This window comes from Alnus glutinosa, chromosome 9 (genome assembly GCF_958979055.1).
Source record: "Alnus glutinosa chromosome 9, dhAlnGlut1.1, whole genome shotgun sequence".
Lineage (NCBI taxonomy): Eukaryota > Viridiplantae > Streptophyta > Magnoliopsida > Fagales > Betulaceae > Alnus > Alnus glutinosa.
This window is the reverse complement of record NC_084894.1, coordinates 24408308-24427934: the sequence shown is the minus strand read 5'-3', so window position 1 is coordinate 24427934 and position 19627 is coordinate 24408308. Positions and strand designations below refer to the sequence as shown.

The following is a 19627-nucleotide window of genomic DNA, read 5'->3' as shown; positions in this document are numbered from 1 at the left end:
GAGAGAGAGAGAGAGAGAGAGAGCGAGAGACAGAGAGAGAGAGAGCGAGAGAGAGAGAGATACAGAGAGAGACAGAGAGAGAGAGAGATACAGAGAGAGAGAGAGCGATACAGAGAGAGAGAGAGAACACACTGTGAGAGAGAGAGAGAGAGCGATACAGAGAGAGAGAGAGAGAACACACCGTGTGAGAGAGAGAGAGAGCGAGAGAGAGAGACAGAGAGAGAGAGCGAGAGACAGAGACAGAGAGAGCGATACAGAGGAGAGAGAGAGAGAGAGAGAGCGGTACAGAGAGAACACACCGTGAGAGAGAGAGCGAGAGAGAGAGAGAGCGAGAGAGAGATAGAGATAGAGAGAGAGAGAGAGAACGATACAGAGGAGACAGAGAGAGCGAGAGACAGAGAGATACAGAGGAGAGAGAGAGAGAGAGAGCGGTACAGTGAGAGAGAACATGGTGAACTGCATGTATTTAACGAATTTTTTTTTTTTCATTTGAAATTACTGTGCAGTGGCGCGCGGGACAAGTCCCGCGCGCCACTGCTATCTTCACAAATTCTGGCCGCGTGGCTTTAGGCCACGCGGCCAGTTATCTTATACGTATATATACATAATAAAATTTACTTTTATTAATATATATTTAATAAAAACAATTAGCCACGTGTATTTAATACACGTGGCCATATACAAAACTTAATAAAATTTGTTTTTATTAATATATATTTAATAAAAACAATTGGCCACGTGTATTAAATACACGCGGCCAGTTAAATACACGCGGCCAACTGTGATGCGTATACTTCTAGCCACGTATACTGTATACACGTGGCTAATTGGACGCGTGTCTACAGTAACAGGTACTGTAGACACGCGGCCAATTCTAGAGTTTTTTGTAGTGATTATTGATGCCTAAAACTCGTACATGGTTCAGAAATTTGATTCTTTATTAACAGTTGCATTCCTCGCTCAATTGGCATGGACTTTTCTTCCATTATTCTCTTCATCATCAACTGCAATAGAAAAAGACCCATGAGATATGTGAAATGGAAAAAAACAAAAATAAAATAAGGGTATTTTGAGAATTTTGACAAGATTTAACAGAAAATCATAACAGATAGGTGAAATTGCAAAAAAAAAAAACTAAAAGATAAATATATTAAATTGACAATTTTTAAAGTTTATGAGTATGATTGCAAAAGTGATAAAAGATTAAAGGTGGTAAATAAAGTTTTCTTCAAAAAAAAAAAAAATTACCCTCATGAGCATTGGTGGAGATCGGAAGGAGTGACGATTAGCTTTTAGCCACCGAACATGCATCGGCGGAAATTTGCGTGTTTGTAGCTAAATTTGCAGTTGTACTGTATTTGGATGACTCATTCCGGAGAAAAGAAGTGACAGCCTCTTTCACCTTCTCCACCACACCCATATCACCAGGAGTTCTTCTGGGACTCATCGTCTCCGGCCAATATCACTTGAGAAAGTGCTCTCTCATATTTCCCTAGCTCAATCTTATGAATCAAATACTCCACCGAAACACCCTTATCCCAAATTTGCTCTCCAAAACTAGCATCTCCGTTATGCATGTGGAGCAGCCAGGGCAGAATAAGCTTGTGGAGTCGTCGAGGTTGAGTAAGTTTGTGGAGCTGGCCACCGGCATGAGGTTGTGGAGCTTCCTCGCCTGAAATGGTTTGTGAAGCTGTCGGGGCTGAAACGGTGAGGCCTTGAAAATTTGAAGCAATCGCATGGGTTTTTTCATCCGATGGTGACAATTTCTGATCGGCAGTCACAGTTTTAGTCATTGTAGGCTTCTGCTTTTCGTTCTGATCACCACCACCAAGATTAACACTGAATGCCAACACATGCTTCTTGGAAACCACGTGAACTGCTCTTGGATGCTGCCTCTCTTTTTCCTTGTACCCTTCAGGAACCAGCTCCGATCCGATATTTTCATACATTGAAAATTAAATAATTTACTACAGAATTTAAACAGAATCCATACACCAAGCAAGAAGGATTTGTTTCATAAGGGGAGTGATTAAGAATTGGTAAATCGAAGTTTTGCATTTTACTTCAAAAACAAAAAAAAAAAAAAAGTTATTGAATAATGCACTAAAAATAATAATATTATCTCCACGCCGATAACCAAAACTTAACATTTTAAGTGGTTTTAGGATGGCTAACATTGTTAAATATATAGGCCAAAACTTTTTAGCATTTCATATATATATACTTGGTGCATATATGTTCAATAGCTGTGCAAAAATTTCAGTAACAATGGTTAATAAAAAGTTGGTTGAAAAAGAACAAAAACTTTAAAATATAAACAGTTTTAAGGTGTCTAAATCTGTGATAAGTAGCATTTTATGATTGTTTATTGTTGTTTAATGTTGGTTTATACTGATTTGATCCACCAAATCGTCATTATAGGACAAAAATCAGTAGTTATTTGAATTTATGTAAAAGAGGTAGAAGAAGAATATATCAAATATCATATAATTATTTATAATATAGTGTTGACTAGCAATGTGATTTCTTTTTCTATTGACATGGATGTAACGACAATAAAAAGTAAGATTTTGAGAGCTGGTGATTGAGTTTTCTTGTGAGAGTGATTATGTGATTTGATGGTGAGCTGCTGATTACTCGTTATCCTATATGCTTGACACATGATGGGCTACCAACTCTCTAATTATTTTCCACATAGTGGGTTGATTGAGTGAGCTTGGGGTAGTTTATATCCACTCTATTAGTATTAACTCTGTGATCTAAAGGCAACTACGTACTGATATTATGTTTAAAAAAATTTAGTGGGGCTTCAGAAAAGACAAAAAATGTAACCTCACTCTCATTATCTCATATCCAAGAAAGTCCACTTTTGGATCTTCCTTTAGGCAGTGGCAATTAGCAAAGATCCTCCTTAGTCCCTTTCAGTTTGATTTGTAGTGGGTTTCCTCTTTAGTTCTTTTCCCTTGTCATTCACTTTCATTTATGGCTTACTATAGCAATAAATGAAATTATAAAGCAAATTTGAAGGCATCAATTTTGCCATCACTCTTTGACCCATCATCCATGCTGATGTTATAATGATGGTTGAGTTTTGAATTCAAATTCGCCTCTTAAACCAAAGTTTTGTTCAGGAGGGTGTCCTTTTTATGGATTAGGTCATACAAATACAAAGATTCGAGAAATGAAATTCTAATTATATTCCAAATACCAGTAATATATTTTGCTTCTTTTATTCAAAGAGTATTTGGATTTGAAAATGGAATTGAATTAAAGATGAAAACGACCCACCAGCTGCATGAACCAATTATAACCAACAAGTACATAATTTTTTTTTGTTACTAATATAGGCAAGAAAAGAAAATGTTTAAAAGAAACAACCTTGAATTTTTAGTTATTTTTTTATTTTAATAAATATATAACATAGAGCAACTAATCACCAAAACTGTTTCTCAATTGTAGATGGACAGTTTCAAAAACCAATCAGAAAAAAAGAAAAAAAAAAAAGAAAAAAAGAAAAAAAAAAAAAGATAATAACCGGCTACTGAGATGTTAGCCACCCATGACATGACTAAGTAAGGCAAAACTATATATGTGATATATAGTTTCAACCAAATAAAATGTGTTATATTTCAACCAAATAATCAAATATTATAAAAATTAAAACGGAAAAAAATAAAATACCCAAAAATTAAAGTCCATAGTATGCAAATCACCAACCTAATTACAAATTTAAAAGAAAAAAAATAGCAAAAAAAATTTAAAAATAACCTTTACACCGAGCGTTGGGGGTGTGGCTCTCGGGCTAGCTGGGACCCGTTAGGTGTCACCGGAGAAGGAGAGGGCGGGCCGGCATTTTCTCGATCTGATAGAGAGAGGGGCTGGACGGAGTACAAGCTAGAGAGAGAGAAAGAGAGAGAGCCGGACGGATCTTGAGCTAGAGAGAGAGAGAGAGAGAGAGAGAGAGAGAGAGAATGCCGGTCTGAGTGAGAGAGAGTGCCAAAGAATGGGTCGGTAGAGGACCGCTGGGCGGGTGAGAGAGAGAGATCCTAAGCTAGAGAGAGAGAGAGGGTACGTTTGAACTTTCTTGATATATCCACGATTTTTACTAATTTTAGAACTAGGTTATGGAAGGTTTTAAAAAAACCATCTGGAATTTTCTAAATTCGGACGATTTTATTCAAACTGTTTGTGTTTTTAAGGACGGTTCTATTAAACTGTCCCTATTTTTTTTTCTGACGGTTTCAAGAAAAATGTCCGTAAATTTTTTTTTCTAGACAGTTTCTAAAACCGTCTATAAAAAAACCATTTAGAAATCCAGTTTTTTTGGTAGTGATACATCTCTTGTACATCTGTATACAACCAAATTTCAGATCTGCCATTAAATTTATGAGGCCTAATGTGGGTCCCATAAATCAAAAGGTAGATTTATAAATGAGATGTACAAAAAAATGTATATGAGATATGAAAATATTATTTCTCTTGTTCATCACAGAATTGGGCTTATAAAGCCTTCTCAATTTCTAACAACTTTATAGCTGGCCAACTAAGCCCAACTAACCTCTGACAAGCCAGCTAACTTTTAACTAATTTGAATACAAAACATGCGTTAATTGTCCTTGGCCAATTGACACTTAAGCGCACCATCTTGACGTGCATCCTACCAAGGCGATGTCGAATTAGGATTCTTTTAGATTATTTGATTGAATCTGAGAGAATTCTGATAGGTGATTGTGAGAGACAACTTATAGAATTTATTTGTGCAAATAAAAGTTAGGTTGTCCAACTACTTATCCGGTTAAATGAGTCGTATGAGTAGTCTCTCACAATTACCTGTTTGAAATCTCTCAAATTCGAACAAAATAAAATAAAATAAAATTAAAAGGATTCTATCCGGCAATGTCTCTTCAATCAGCCACAACTAGTCTAATGGATCTAAAGGCCCACAAATCAAATAATACGAGGTTGTTTAAACTTTCATTGTTTTGTTTTATCCACTTAAACACGAATCTGATCCACACACACACCAAGGAAGAGACAGGCATTACGTGTATCCATACTTCGTTAATAGGGATATGAGTCTAGAATGTCTCCTAATGCTTGAATCTGAGCAATGATCTTCAACGTATGCCACACTTGTAACAAATTAGGGGTTGGAAAATATGCTTGTGTAGAGAGAGTCCCTTCCTATTAATTAAGAAAAAAAGAACGAAAAACTACTACAGAGTATAAAATTTGATGAACCACTCAATCTAGTTTCTGCAAACACTACTCAAATAACGAGCCATATATAAAGCTTGCAACAACTGAATTTATTTTGCTGTACTATGTAAGGCTTAAGTAGACTAGTACCTAATATCATTTTCAAAGTCTAGATTTAGTGAAAGAAACGATATATGCAACATATTTATCACAAGTTTTTTCTCTCTTCTCTCCAACCTCCAATTGATCTATAAACTTTCTATGTCGCACTGCTTGATTGGTCCTATGCATAGCTTCATGATCTAGCATAAGACATGCAGTCGATTCATCGACCACTTTTCAGGATTGAATCAGTGCTACCCATGGAAGGGGCAGAAGCCAGGGTAAAAGGAAATGACATGAAATCAGATGATTCAGAACTTGCAAATGCACCAAAAGGACTGTCCCGTGGTAATTCTGGCAGATGAACATCGCCATCCACCAGCTGCATCACTTGCCTCATACTAGGCCTAGCTGTTGGCACTGCATGTGAGCAAAACAGGCCTATTTTCAAAACCAATTCCATTTCCTCCACCCACTACAAAATTTATAGTAATTTGACACGCGCATTTTGACACGTGTACAGTGCTGTACACGTGTCAAAATTTAGACACGTGCACTTTGACACGCGTGAGACGCGTGTCAAATGTGAACGACATTAAGTGCACAATTTGAGACGTGTATTGAGATACACGTGTCAAATTTGACACGTGTATCTCAATACGCGTGTCAAATTGGTTTGACACGTGTATCTCAATACACGTGTCAAACCGTTTGAGACGAGTATTGAAAATATTCGTGTCAAACCAATTTGACACGTGTATTGAGATACACGTGTCAAATTTGACACGTGTATCTCAATACACGTGTCAAAGTAAGTTGACACGTGTATTGAAATACACGTGTCAAATTTGACACGTGTATCTCAATACACGTGTCAAATTGGTTATATTTTTTTTAAAAAAATCCAAATCGAATTTTTCATTTAAATAAATTTTTAATTTAATTATTTAATTGTATTTTTAAATTAAATTAAAAATACGATTAAATAAATAAATAAAAAATTTAATTAAATGAAAAATTCAATTTGGATTTTTTTTTTTTTCAATTTAGTTTTGGTATTGGTTATTTCAAATTATTTGGTATAATAATTTTTCGTAATTTCAAATTTTATTATTTCCGACAACAAATAACGCAATATTGATTTTACCGAAAAACAGCACAAAATAATATTACACAAATCATAAGTTAATAACATATTCGTTAACTAAGCAAATATTTACACATAAAAATTAATTACACAAAATATCTACAAATCTGAAGGGCGTCCCTGCGAATGAGGAGGTACCGTCCCAGGCGTGTTCTCGCCAACCGGCGATTGCTGCGCAAGGAATGGTATACCGGGCGAAGGTGTAGCGACAATGGAATGCTGGCTCAGCCGTCGTCCAACAGGCGACAACGTACCAACCGTTGTCGAATTACCTGCAAATAATATAGACAATTAAAGTATATAATATTACTTGCAAACTTAAAGGGGTAATTAAAATAAATTGAAATTAATTTTGTCCTACACACAATATAAATCATACTTGTAGATGCACTACTAACAGACGACGTACTACCTACGTGTGCAGGTGAAGGCGTACCAAGACATGGTGCTGATGCTCCCATGGAGGACATGAAGACCTCAACCTGTCGCAGGCGCTGCTCCAACAGGTCATTCCTCGCTCGCTCAGCCTGTAGCTCCGCTTGCATCTCTTCCATCTTCCGAGTGTGTTCGGCCCAATCCCGAGACGTGCCCTGAGATGGTCCCCCTTGTGACCGAGGCCTATATGAGAAACATGTCCCCCGAACAGGTGTGACGTTCGGCCCAACCTGCCGAACCCTCCCTGCATACTCAGGCCTCCCAACCGCCTGTTCGTAAGCGTCGTTCGGTGCCCAACGCACCGTGTCTGCGGAGACGCTTTGCGTGGCGGCTGGATCACTGGATAAACTCTGCGTCATCCTCTCCTGTACGTCGTCAACATGAAAAAGTCATATATTGAATAATGACAAATCACACATAATTTTAAAAATAATAGTAAATTAAATCAGTAGCATACGCATAGGACCCGTGTACGTTCTTTCACGTGAGTGCCGTCCTTCCTTGTGTGGGTCTTCACGAACGACGCGGCGCGAGTGGGGGGCGTGCCAGATGTACATGTCTGTCGTCATGCAGTTGACATATATAACAAACAGATAGCGATAAAAATAGTATAAAGAAAAATAAAAACAATTAGCAACAAATATATATAACATAAACATATATATTTTCATACCTCCTCGTGATTAAATCTGGCATAACTTTTAGATCCCGTACAATGAGGAAGGTCATTCTGCTCGCGCAGCCTCTTCATCCGTTCAGAGGTTGCCTACGCATTTAACATGAAAATAAAAATGTAAGCATTGACACACTTAAATTAGAACTAAAATTAAATAAACTGTTATTAAAAAACCACAACATTTTCTTGGCCTACTTACGATTTTTTGCTCACGGCACCAATCTGTCAGCAGGAACTCTACATCTTCTGCGTCATAGGTGCCAAAAAAATTGTCCGGCATTCTCGCACGGATACTCTCGGGCGTGTCACCGTCTCTAATACATAGTTTGGTTTTGAACCTCGACTTCCACGAGCGGTGCTTACAGCCAATATCACATAAAGCCTCCTATTTTGCCCTGCGCGCGTCTACTGATACAGGTAGATAGAACTCCTCCTGCACATTCAACACATTTTTATAGGTTTAAAAACTTCAAGAAAAACATTAATCTCAAGTTTAATTCCAATAAAAAATTAAATTATATTCATAGACATACCATCAGCGCGTCCCACATTGCCTGCTTAATCTGCCTATTTACCTTCGCCCATTCGTCCCGCATGTGTATGTAGGACCCACTCCTGATCAGCTTGCCCTCAGCCCGCCGAAATCGATTGCAGGCCCGTCCTACAGGTTGTATAGCAGCATTGTACTGCAATACAACCTTCTTCCCCCTCAGGAGGACCCAGTTTCTCGCTGGGTCGTCAATCACCTCATAATAAATGGTCCCGTCTGGGTTGTACCCTAATAAAAAAAATATTCAACATTTAATCATAAGATTAAAGAACATATATATATATAAACAATTTGTAATCAAATATTTATTTATTTCAAAACCAAAAAAAAAATATTTTGGTAACAAAATATGAGTTTGAAGGATGTCTAAATATGTACTTACCCATCAACCGAATCTGCTCAATCCGTATGTGCTGGGTCGCTGGGTCGCCCGCAACCTCCTCGCCAACCCCTCCGGCCTGTGGATCCTGCTGATCATCATCTGAATCCATATCCTGGGGACTACCGGGGGCCAACTGATCGGTACCCAACATCGCAACGTCCTCCTCATGGGTACTCTGGCTCCCCCCCACATCTGGCATCTGACTCTCACCGGAAAGTGGCATCTGGCTCTCACCAGATAAAGGCATCTGGCTCTCTACATGCCCCGGGCCCTCACTCGCCCCCGATGCTGGCATCTGTCTCGGCCCCAAAATCTGGCCAGGCATCGCCGCCTGTGCCGGTATCTGTCCCAACCCCATAGCCGGCATCTGCATCTCCCCGGTCTGTGACAATGGAAATCTACAATCCTGCGTCTCACTATCAGGGTTACACGTCATAGGTCGACTATACGTATACGGAAAGTACGGCGCATAACCCTGTGACCCCATCCCCTCTTGCACCCACCATCGATAGGCGTTACCCGGTTGGGTGAACCCTATCTGAGATAATGTCGGCAGCTCCGACAATGGAGAGCTGCAAGGTCCAGCTGTGGTGCTCTGCCCGTGATCTGACGTGGGCACGGCCACCGTACCCGGCAACAATGGTCTATAAGCCCCGTCTTGGTGGTGTGGCCACACTGCAGAATACAATGCCGTCGAAACAGTGGCCGTGGTCATGGGGGGCACGGGTGGGCTAGGTGCCCGATACGCATAATGAGGGGGTCTCTGGTCCATCAATACCTGCGAACAAATACAGACAAATTAATTTAGAAAGTGTAGGATTTTTTTTTTTTTAAAGGGTTTAGGGTTAGGGTTTGTTAGGGTTTAGGGTTAGGGTTTGTTAGGGTTAGGGTATAAATTTAGAAAGTGTAGGATTTTTTTTATTTTTTAAAGGGTTTAGGGTTAGGGTATAAATTTAGAAAGTGTAGGATTTTTTTTTTTTTTTAAAGGGTTTAGGGTTAGGGTTTGTTAGGGTTTAGGGTATAAATTTAGAAAGTGTAGGATTTTTTTTTTATTTTTTAAAGGGTTTAGGGTTAGGGTATAAATTTAGAAAGTGCAGGATTTTTTTTTTTTTTTTAAAGGGTTTAGGGTTAGGGTTTGTTAGGGTTTAGGGTTAGGGTTTAGGGTTAGGGTTAGGGTATAAATTTAGAAAGTGTAGGATTTTTTTTTTTTTTTAAAGGGTTTAGGGTTAGGGTTTGTTAGGGTTTAGAGTTAGGGTTTGTTAGGGTTAGGGTATAAATTTAGAAAGTGTAGGATTTTTTTTTATTTTTTAAAGGGTTTAGGGTTAGGGTATAAATTTAGAAAGTGTAGGATTTTTTTTTTTTTTTTAAAGGGTTTAGGGTTAGGGTTTGTTAGGGTTTAGGGTTAGGGTTTGTTAGGGTTAGGGTTAGGGTATAAATTTAGAAAGTGTAGGATTTTTTTTTTTTTTAAAGGGTTTAGGGTTAGGGTTTGTTAGGGTTAGGGTATAAATTTAGAAAGTGTAGGATTTTTTTTTTATTTTTTGAAGGGTTTAGGGTTAGGGTATAAATTTAGAAAGTGTAGGATTTTTTTTTTTTTTAAAAGGGTTTAGGGTTAGGGTTTGTTAGGGTTAGGGTTTAGGGTTAGGGTTAGGGTATAAATTTAGAAAGTGTAGGATTTTTTTTTTTTTTTAAAGGGTTTAGGGTTAGGGTTTGTTAGGGTTTAGGGTTAGGGTTTGTTAGGGTTAGGGTATAAATTTAGAAAGTGTAGGATTTTTTTTTTTTAAAGGGTTTAGGGTTAGGGTTTGTTAGGGTTTAGGGTATAAATTTAGAAAGTGTAGGATTTTTTATTTTTTTTTTAAAGGGTTTAGGGTTAGGGTTTGTTAGGGTTTGTTAGGGTTTAGGGTTAGGTGTTTTTTTTCTAAAAAAAAAATGTATGATTTTGGTTTTTTTCTTTTTCTTAAGGGTTTAGGGTATAGGTTTATGGTTTTATTTTATTTTATTTTTTATACGGGTTTATGGTTTAGGGTTTAGGGTTTAGGGTTTTAGTGTTAGGGTTTCTTTTTTTAGAAAGTGTATGATATTTTTTTTTGTTAGGGTTTAGGATTTAGGGTTCGTTATGGTTTAAGGTTAGGGTTTGGTTATAGAAAATGTAGGATTTTTTTTTTTTAAAGGATCTAGGATTAGGGTTTAGGGTTTAGGGTTTTAGTTTCTTAGGGTTTAGGGTTTAAGGTTAGGATTTTTGTTTTTAGTGTTAGGAATTTTTTTTTTAGAAAGTGTAGGAAATTTTCTTTTTAAGGGTTTAGGGTATAGGGTTTAAGGTTAGGATTTTTGTTTTTAGTGTTAGGGTTTCTTTTTTTAGAAAGTGTAGGATATTTTTTTTTTTTAGGGTTTAGGATTTAGGGTTTAAGGATAGGACTTTTGTTTTTAGTGTTAGGGTTTCTTTTTTTAGAAAGTGTAGGATATTTTTTTTTAGGCTTTAGGGTTTAGGGTTTAGGGTTTAGGGTTTAAGGTTTAGGGTTAGGGTTTTTAAGGTTTCAAAGTGTAGGAATTTTTTTTTTAGGGTTTACGATTTAGGGTTTGGAGTTTAGGGTAAGGGTTTTTTTTTAAGAACGTGTAGGATTCAAAGTTTATTTAAGGGTTTATTATTGTGTTGGTTTTATGGTTATGATTTGAAGATATAAAGTTTAGGGTTGGAGTTTAAGTATTTCTTAAAAAGTAGACGGTCAATTTTAATTTTTTTTCTTTTTTTATTCAAACCCATTTTATTTGTTGTTCCCATTTATTATTTTCAAAAGTGTCATCGTTGGTTTATAACGTTAAACTAATATCGGACATTGTTTGATTTTGTTTGACTAACAAAAAAACATTGTAATCCATAATAACACATTCAAAATATATATATATATATATAACCTCTCAAATAAAAAATTAGGACAGGAAAAATTAAAAACATAAAAAACACAACATGGCAAAAAAGAACATGGCTTTCAAAAAAATAAAAATACATATAACACTAAATGACACAAAAATACAAACGCCTACACAATTTCTAAATATCAAATGTGTACTAACACAAAAATACATGCAGCATTGTTAAAAAAAAAAAACACAAACTATAGCAAAAATGAAATACCTACTCCAAGAAAACCCCCCCCCAAAAAAAAAAAAAAAAAACAGTAATTTAAGCTTACACTGATTCAGCAAAATTGAAAAAATAAAATATAACACAGTCCAAAAATTATTACAATTATCAATCAAGAACAAATGTCCAAATTATTACAATAAAAATTATTACAATATATATTCAATCAGTATTTCATTTACATGTTAAAAAAAAAAATGAAATACAAATTTAAGGGGAAATTACTCACTGTCGACGGTAGGTTGTGGATTTAGGGCTCTTTCTTTATATATATACCTGCATATTCGGATATACATTATGGAGAAAGAAAAAAAAAGTTAGCAAATGTATATATATATAACACTAAATTTATCTGCAATATATATTAAGAGCACCGGCGACTGAACAGAGAGAGAGAGAGAGAGAGCCACTGACCGGACCGGAGGAAAGGGAACCGACGGCCTAGCCAACCCCTGCCGGAGGGACGTCCCAGTAGAGAGAGAAAGAGAGAGAAAGAGAGAGAGAGAGAGAGAGAGCGAGAGAGCTAGAGGGAATTGGTGAGAGAGAGACAGTCGGTGAGAGGGAGACGTGACGACGCCAGAGCTCACCACACCGGCCGGCTGAGCTCGCCGGAGAGACAGAGAGAGAGAGAGAAGAAATGAGAGAGAGAGAGAGAGAGAGAGAGAGAGAGAGAGAGAGAGAGAGAGAGAGAGAGAGAGAGAGAGAGAGAGAGAGAGAGAGAGAGAGAGAGAGAGAGAGAGAGAGAGCGAGAGAGAAGAAATGGGTAGCTTCCATTTCTTATATATAAATATAAGTATATAATTTATATAATATAATATATATTTATATTATTAATTTGTTTAACGTATATAATATATAATGTTTGGCCAGGTGGCGCGCGGGAGAATTCCCGCGCGGCATCTGGCCAAACAGTTGGAGACGTGTTTATAAATACACGTCTCCACATGGTATATATATTTAATATTTAATATATATATATATATATATATATATTATATCTATTTTATATAAACCCATGCAACCCTAAGTTCATGCAATGCATGTACTGCATGTACATGCACTGCATGAACTCATGTTGCAAATTTTTTTTTTTTTTTTTGGGTCTACATATATGCTTCACAAAGTTGGTTTAATTATGCATATAGTACAATATGTCAATTTAGGGTTAGGGTTTACGTACTTATAAGTACATCATATATATATATATATATAACTCATCATATAAACCCTAATCATAAGTGTATGTATTTTGTATAGCAAACAACCATAACCCTAACTGTATGTACTATATATAGCAAAAAACCCTAACCCTAAAATACACGTCCCCCATAGTAGAAATTGTATTTAATTTAAAAAGTAATAAATATATCTATATATATAATAAAAAATAATTATATATATAAATAAATATATTATTTAAAAAATAATAATTTAATGGTCCAAAAAATTAAACTCTAACCCTAAGTGTATATACTATATATAGCTATAAACTATAACCTTAAGGGTACGTACTATACTAAAACCTAAAACCGTAAAAAATAAAAACTAAAACCTAACCATAAAATTAAACTCTAACCCTAAGTGCTAGACTATATATAGCTATAAACTCTAATCATGAGGGTACGTACTATATCTAGTCATAAACCCTAACCCTAATCCTCTATCCAAAAGTATATAATATATATATATATATAGCTATAAAACTAAACCCTAAGTAAATGTACTATAACTATAACTATAACTATAACTATAACTATATATATCGGAACAATCTAATTTTGAACTGCTCATGATTTAATATATATATATATACTTAAAAGTGTACAATAATGACACGTGAAAAATATATTGACATTATTATTCATTAAACGTAAAATCAATAAAATTATAACACATAGCCCTAAGTGTATATATTATATATACCTATAAACCCTAAAACCCAAACCCTAAGTGTATATACTATATATATCGATAAACCATAATCCTAAGTATATATAATATATATAGGTATAAACCCTAGCCCTAAGTGTATATACTATATGCTATAAACCCTAACCCTAAGAGTATGTACTATATATAGCCATAAATTTACGAGGGACTAAACTATAAGTATTTAATTCATTATGTAGCGCAGAACTCTAAAAATAATTGCATTTACTATATATAGACATAAATAAAAAGGTTACTGTATATAGTTTCTAAACCGTTTACATGCATGCATATCTATATATATAGTATTAATTATAGGTTTTTTAACTTTGTTATGTTTAATTTTTTTTTTTTTTGGTTTCTAAACGTAGATGGTATACAAAACTAAACCCTAATTTAAACTATTTAGTTTAATTATATATTTAGCACCAAATTTGTTTAATTAGGTTAGGGTTTACGTGCTTAATAGGGTTTACGTGCTTAATAGTATACTATATATATATAAATAAGGAACCTAAAAAGTATAAATTCCAACCAACAAATTTACATATAGCATATAGTACAATATGTAAATTAGGTTAGGGTAATCTACACCGTATTTTTGGATTAGATTTGTATGATTAATAATGTAAGGAGTTTTTTTTTTGATTTTTTTTTTTAAATAATTAATACAACACAGATTTTTTTTTTAAATATATATTTGGCGAATTAATAAATTTTTGACACGTGTATTACTACACGTGTCCATTTGGACACGCATATGAAATACACGTGTCCAATTGGACGCGTGTATTCCATATATATACACGCGTCCAAAATGGACACGTGTATTCCATATGCGTGTCCAAATGGACACGTGTATTAATACACGTGTCCATTTGGACACGCATATGGAATACATTAATACACGTGTCCATTTGGACACGCATATGGAATACACGTGTCCAATTGGACACGTGTTTTTCATATGCGTGTCCAAATGGACACGTGTATGTCATACACGTGTCCATTTTGGACGGCTTCACAATTTGACACGTGTCTAAAATGACACGTGTCAAATTGGACGCGTGTCTACAGTAACGGGTACTGTAGACACGCGTCAAAATGAAGGTATTTTTGTAGTGACCACATAATTACCTTCCAATCTAGGATCACTGGCATCAAGGATAGCATCTTTTCTCTAGCACTCAGAGACCCAATCAACCAAAATCACCTCTTCAGGCAGTCCTTGAGCATGTGCCTCTATCGGCCTCCTTCCACAAGCCACTTCGAGCATAAAAGCCCCAAAAGCAAACACATCACTGCAAGTGGTTGCCTTTCTTGTTCTAGTAAGCTCCGGAGCCAAATAACCCACAGTCCCAACCACATGGGTGGTTTGAGGATTGGTGCCATGGTCGTATAATCTGGCAAGCCCAAAATCTCCAAGCCTTCCATTTAATTCAACATCTAATAGAACATTGCTTGCTTTTACATCTCGATGCAGAACAACCTGTTCCCACTCTTCATGAAGGTAAAGAAGGCCAGCTGCTACTCCTCTGATGATTCGAAATCGTTGAAACCAGTTAAGGTTTGGATTTTCATTGCTATATAAGAACTTGTCAAGGCTTCTGTTGGGCATATAATCATAGACCAAGAGGAGTTCTCCCCTTCGTCGGCAATAACCCAAGAGCTGCACCAAGTTCCTATGCCTCAGTCTTCCCATGCTAACGATCTCAGCAACAAATTCCTTCATCCCTTGTTTGGAATCATGGGCAACTCTCTTCACTGCAATTTGAACATTAGACGAAGCAAGTATTCCCCTATAAACCTTTCCGAAACCTCCTTCTCCAAGAAGCTCCGTGTCTTTGAAACCTTTGGTTGCTTTGTGGAGACTTTTATAGCTGAACCTGTGGGGACCATACTCCTCTTCCCAATCTTCACGTATTTCTTCATATTTCTTCCTCCTCAAAATGTAAGCAGCTCCAGTGTTGGTTATCAGCACAAGAGCTACTGCTATGAGAGAAGTTATTATCACTGGGCCTGGTTTCGCTCTTTTCCCCTGTCGGGGAAGTGGAGGAAGTCTCGAAATTTCAAGGCTTTGTGATGGTCCACTTTTATTAAAGCTCCATCCAAGAATGTAGTGGTAACTTGCAAGTGTACCTGTGGCTGAAGAGAAACCAATACACATGGATTCCAAAAGAATTGTAGACAGGTCGATGTGTCTTGACAAGAGAGGCCTGTTTGGTTTTGGGATTCTGGTTGGGGCAAGTGTTACATTCAGTAACTTCTCTGCTTCATTATAGTCTATCAAAAGATGCATTGGATTTCCACTCGTGAGCTCCAAGCTTATATTCTTCCCTTCTTTATCAGTAAAATACGTTGCAGGAGCTGATTCAACTGATACCAGGCCGTTGACATCGATTCCCACATGGTTTTTATCAATGTCTCCAAATTCAGGGTTTCCAGCAGTATCAAGCTCGATGGCCAAGATATGGTTTGCAGGATGGCCGTTATTGGAAGAATTGAAGAGTCCCATATACTGATTTGCTGTAGCATGGGTGAAGTCCCTCGTGGGACTGATGGTGAAGGCAATTCCATGACCACCAAGATTTTGCACTTGGGGAACCATGGCAAACACAAAGTTTGTAGAAAATGAAAGAGACGAAGTTAAAGTGGATGAAGTTGTATTGAATTTTATAGGAAATTGGTAAAAAGCGCGACCAGGTTGCTGGTATGTGTAACGACCCGCTTTTTAATAAAAAGCGTAAGTGAAAATTTTGATTTTTTTTCACGTATCGTTACGACATCAACAACGATGTCATCGAAAAAAAAATTAACAGCGGAGTACATCTTTCTTTTACAATAATACATCAGAGCTTAATGAATAAACTCAATATATAAAATAATAACTATTTGATCTGATATAATAACATACATTTAAATAACAATAAGCGTACCACATGCGGTACGAACATTACGGAATCATTGTATATAAAATTTACAAACTAAAGGTCTCGTCCTTAATCAACCTAGCAGCTCCTATCTTCGTTCCTGCAAAACTCGCATGTGATTGTGGTTAACACCACAATCTCATGCTGTGGTCGAGTGAGTCAACGGTCCTCAACCACAGTGACACACTGATTTATATAACCATATACGATGCATTCAAATAATGACAAATATATTCACATACACATGATCATTTTCACCTACAATTATGCTTATCCCTTTTCATTAACTATTCACATACTCAAAACCATATCTCTTGTCAACACATCATTAGCGCTATCTTCTTCGCTAATACTGGGCTTTACTTCCATATCTGTTTTTCTCTGTTTACCCTTCATCCTTTGGTTCATCCATCGGTCTTATCATTAGATTGATGCCTTGGTACATAAACCTCAGTCTCTTTATTAACAGATTCACATCACACCATCATATAATCATGCCAACAACAACATATACATAATTCCAACCAAAGCATGTTACACATGTTAAATGTTAAACATCAAATAGCATACAATCAAATAAAGCAGAGATCACCAGTCATTAAAGACTAAACCACACGTATCATCCTCAGTGAGTAAGAAATACTCACAGTCCCCTTTTGTACAGTCTCTCAACTCTTAACTCATCATCTGCAACAAATATATGCACATACATAGGATATTAACATCATCATTCATAAATCCTAATTATATTCACATAAGTACAATTATCGTTTTCTTTTAGAAAATCATTCATATTTATCATTATGAGTTTAAGAGACTCAATATGATAAACATGCTTTTAATTTTAAAGACATTCAACCTAGTAATTATGCTTTACATTTCTTATTTTAATTTCCCAAAAACAAAGCCCTTTAACCTTTCGGTCAATACCTAAAATTACAGCATTTCTTATCTAAGGATCTACATAACCGAACCCACAAAAATGAACCTTAACATTAAACCATAAAATCCTTTCCAAGCTTTCGACCAACATGAACACCTGGTCCAAAAATATGGCTACACTATCACATTACACACACAACTGGTATACCCGTACAGTGAACATCACAGAGACAAATACTCAAATACCCAATCAAGGCCAACAACACCTCATGGCTAACATCATAAATTTGGTCTCAATACCCAACCCAAGGTCATTACACTTAACACATACCAATCCAAAATAATTCTAGCTTCCAAAATCATCACAAACCAACATCAACATAAAACACTGCTCAAAACTCTACCACTCCTAATCAAAACATCACAATACAATTCAAACATCACCAAAGACCCACTGTCAACTTCCACCACAAATAGGGAATTCCTTAAACCTCCAAATACACGGTTCTACCCAAAATTCATCAACAACCTACAAGAAACTAGATTATCAAAACAGGGGTATCAAAATCCAAGACTACAAAAATCCCCAAATCAGTAAACAGCCCACACACACCCTCACTGCCAACACTTAACCGACTACCTCAACCGTCCAAATCCTCCACCAACAGGGAACACATCACACACATAATCAAAACCAAACCCAAATCAGTACACAAAATCAACCGGCCAAACAGTAGAGAAACCCCAAACAAAATCATGAAACCCTAATTTCAAAAATCTATAAATTAATCCACAAAATTATAGGATTTATACCTTAGGGATTTTCCTCAATAAATCCACCGGAAAATGCCACTGGCAGTCGCCAAAAAACCGCCGGAAAACACCCATAAAACCGGATCTTCTTCCGGGTTCAGCAGGTCACAGGTTCGGGTTCTAGGTCACGGGGCTTCGGGGTTCGGCTGGGTTGCACACACGGGTCACGGGCTCACCAGAAACAGCTACTGGGACTGCCGGACATGGAGGATCAGACCTCCGGAAGGGTCGGGTCACACAGGTTCTCCCGAATTCATCGGGTTTGGCTCACGGGTCGCGGGTCCAAGCTCCTGGGTTCGTCGGGTCTTGCGTCCTAGGCACCACCGGAGTAGATCCACCGGTAGCATCGGCCGAAAATCGAGTCGCCGGCGTTCCCTGGGTTCCGGGCTCGCCGGTTCACTATCTCCCGATCTCTGACTCTCACCCTCCCGATCTCATCTTTCGGTATCTCCCTCTGAAACTCTCTCTCTCTCCGATCTCTCTTCTCTCTTTCCCTCTCGGTCTCTCGACATCTCTCTCTCTGTGGGTCGCTCGGGCATGCGAAGAAGAACGAAGAAAGAAAAAGAAAAGATGAGGAGGAAAAGGAAGAAGGAGAAGGATCCGTGCATGAGGGAGGAAGAGAGAGGAAAAGAAAATAATAAGGGACACATGGCGCCTTGTGAGTGGTTGGGGGAAATAGTGAAATCCACTCCAGCCAATTGGGTAAAGCCACGTGGCAGGGATAGGATTCTCTTTATTAAAAAAAACTTCAACTTCCATTAATTACATCAGGACCCCCACCATATAATATTTCTATCATTTAAGAATTAATATCAAACCCTAACATTTAATATAACTATATTATACCCGTACAATTAATTATTTATTACCCAATGATTCATTAGCATTTTATTATTCAAATTATATTACTTTGTCTTAAATCCATTTTATTCCAATCATAGCATTTTATCTACTTAGGATTTATTATTAGTCCCATCAATTTAATAAAATATAAATTATAAAATGCTAAACTCCCTATTTATTTTCTTGGTCCTTACAGTATGAAATGTTGGTTAGCTGCAATAGACCATTGCTGTGGATTAGTACGATTCCATCAAGATCCAGCTTGGCTTGCTTGAAGCCATTGTAGATAAATTGGCTTTCGTCTTGAGCGAAGGCCAATGGAATATTGGAAACATAGAGAAGTATCAGAAAATGAAGTGATCTAAGATACATAGCCATTGGGTAGAGAGGAAGAAAGCCTGCTTTGTTGAAACAGAGGGCCTTTTTTTTTTTCCTAGTGTAAACTGAAGGCTGAAATTTCTAGAGGACGAGAGAAAATGGTTGGAAAGGGAAATGATTTGTGCCTCCCCCACCCTCCCCCCTCCCCAAGCACCCCATTTATATTAAAATCAAATTTTTTAAGCAAAAGGAAGTGCTGGGGTACAGTTTCCCGTCCCTTGT

General features: G+C 36.8%; 1 protein-coding gene, 1 long non-coding RNA gene and 1 pseudogene across 2 annotated transcripts; all 3 read right to left on the bottom strand.

Moving 5' to 3' along the window:
* Nucleotides 1–892: 892 nt before the first annotated feature.
* LOC133878492 (uncharacterized) lies at nucleotides 893–2263 on the bottom strand. Its single transcript, XM_062317050.1, has 2 exons — nucleotides 1249–2263; nucleotides 893–1004 (listed from the first exon to the last, which is right to left on the bottom strand). Exon 1 carries the CDS (start codon nucleotides 1947–1949, stop codon nucleotides 1422–1424), a length of 528 nt encoding a protein of 175 aa, XP_062173034.1. The 5' UTR covers nucleotides 1950–2263; the 3' UTR covers nucleotides 893–1004; nucleotides 1249–1421.
* Nucleotides 2264–5524: 3261 nt separating this feature from the next.
* Nucleotides 5525–19405, bottom strand: LOC133878017 (L-type lectin-domain containing receptor kinase SIT2-like; annotated as a pseudogene).
* On the bottom strand, nucleotides 16437–17356 carry LOC133877215 (uncharacterized). The gene is made up of 2 exons (XR_009901680.1): nucleotides 17082–17356; nucleotides 16437–16633 (listed from the first exon to the last, which is right to left on the bottom strand). It is a non-coding gene; the product is annotated as an uncharacterized LOC133877215 (long non-coding RNA).
* Nucleotides 19406–19627: the final 222 nt, after the last annotated feature.

What these genes read in the sequence shown, in the direction of transcription:
- LOC133878492 (XM_062317050.1), bottom strand. Translation starts at nt 1,949, where the DNA reads ATGTATGAAAATATCGGATCGGAGCTGGTTCCTGAAGGGTACAAGGAA.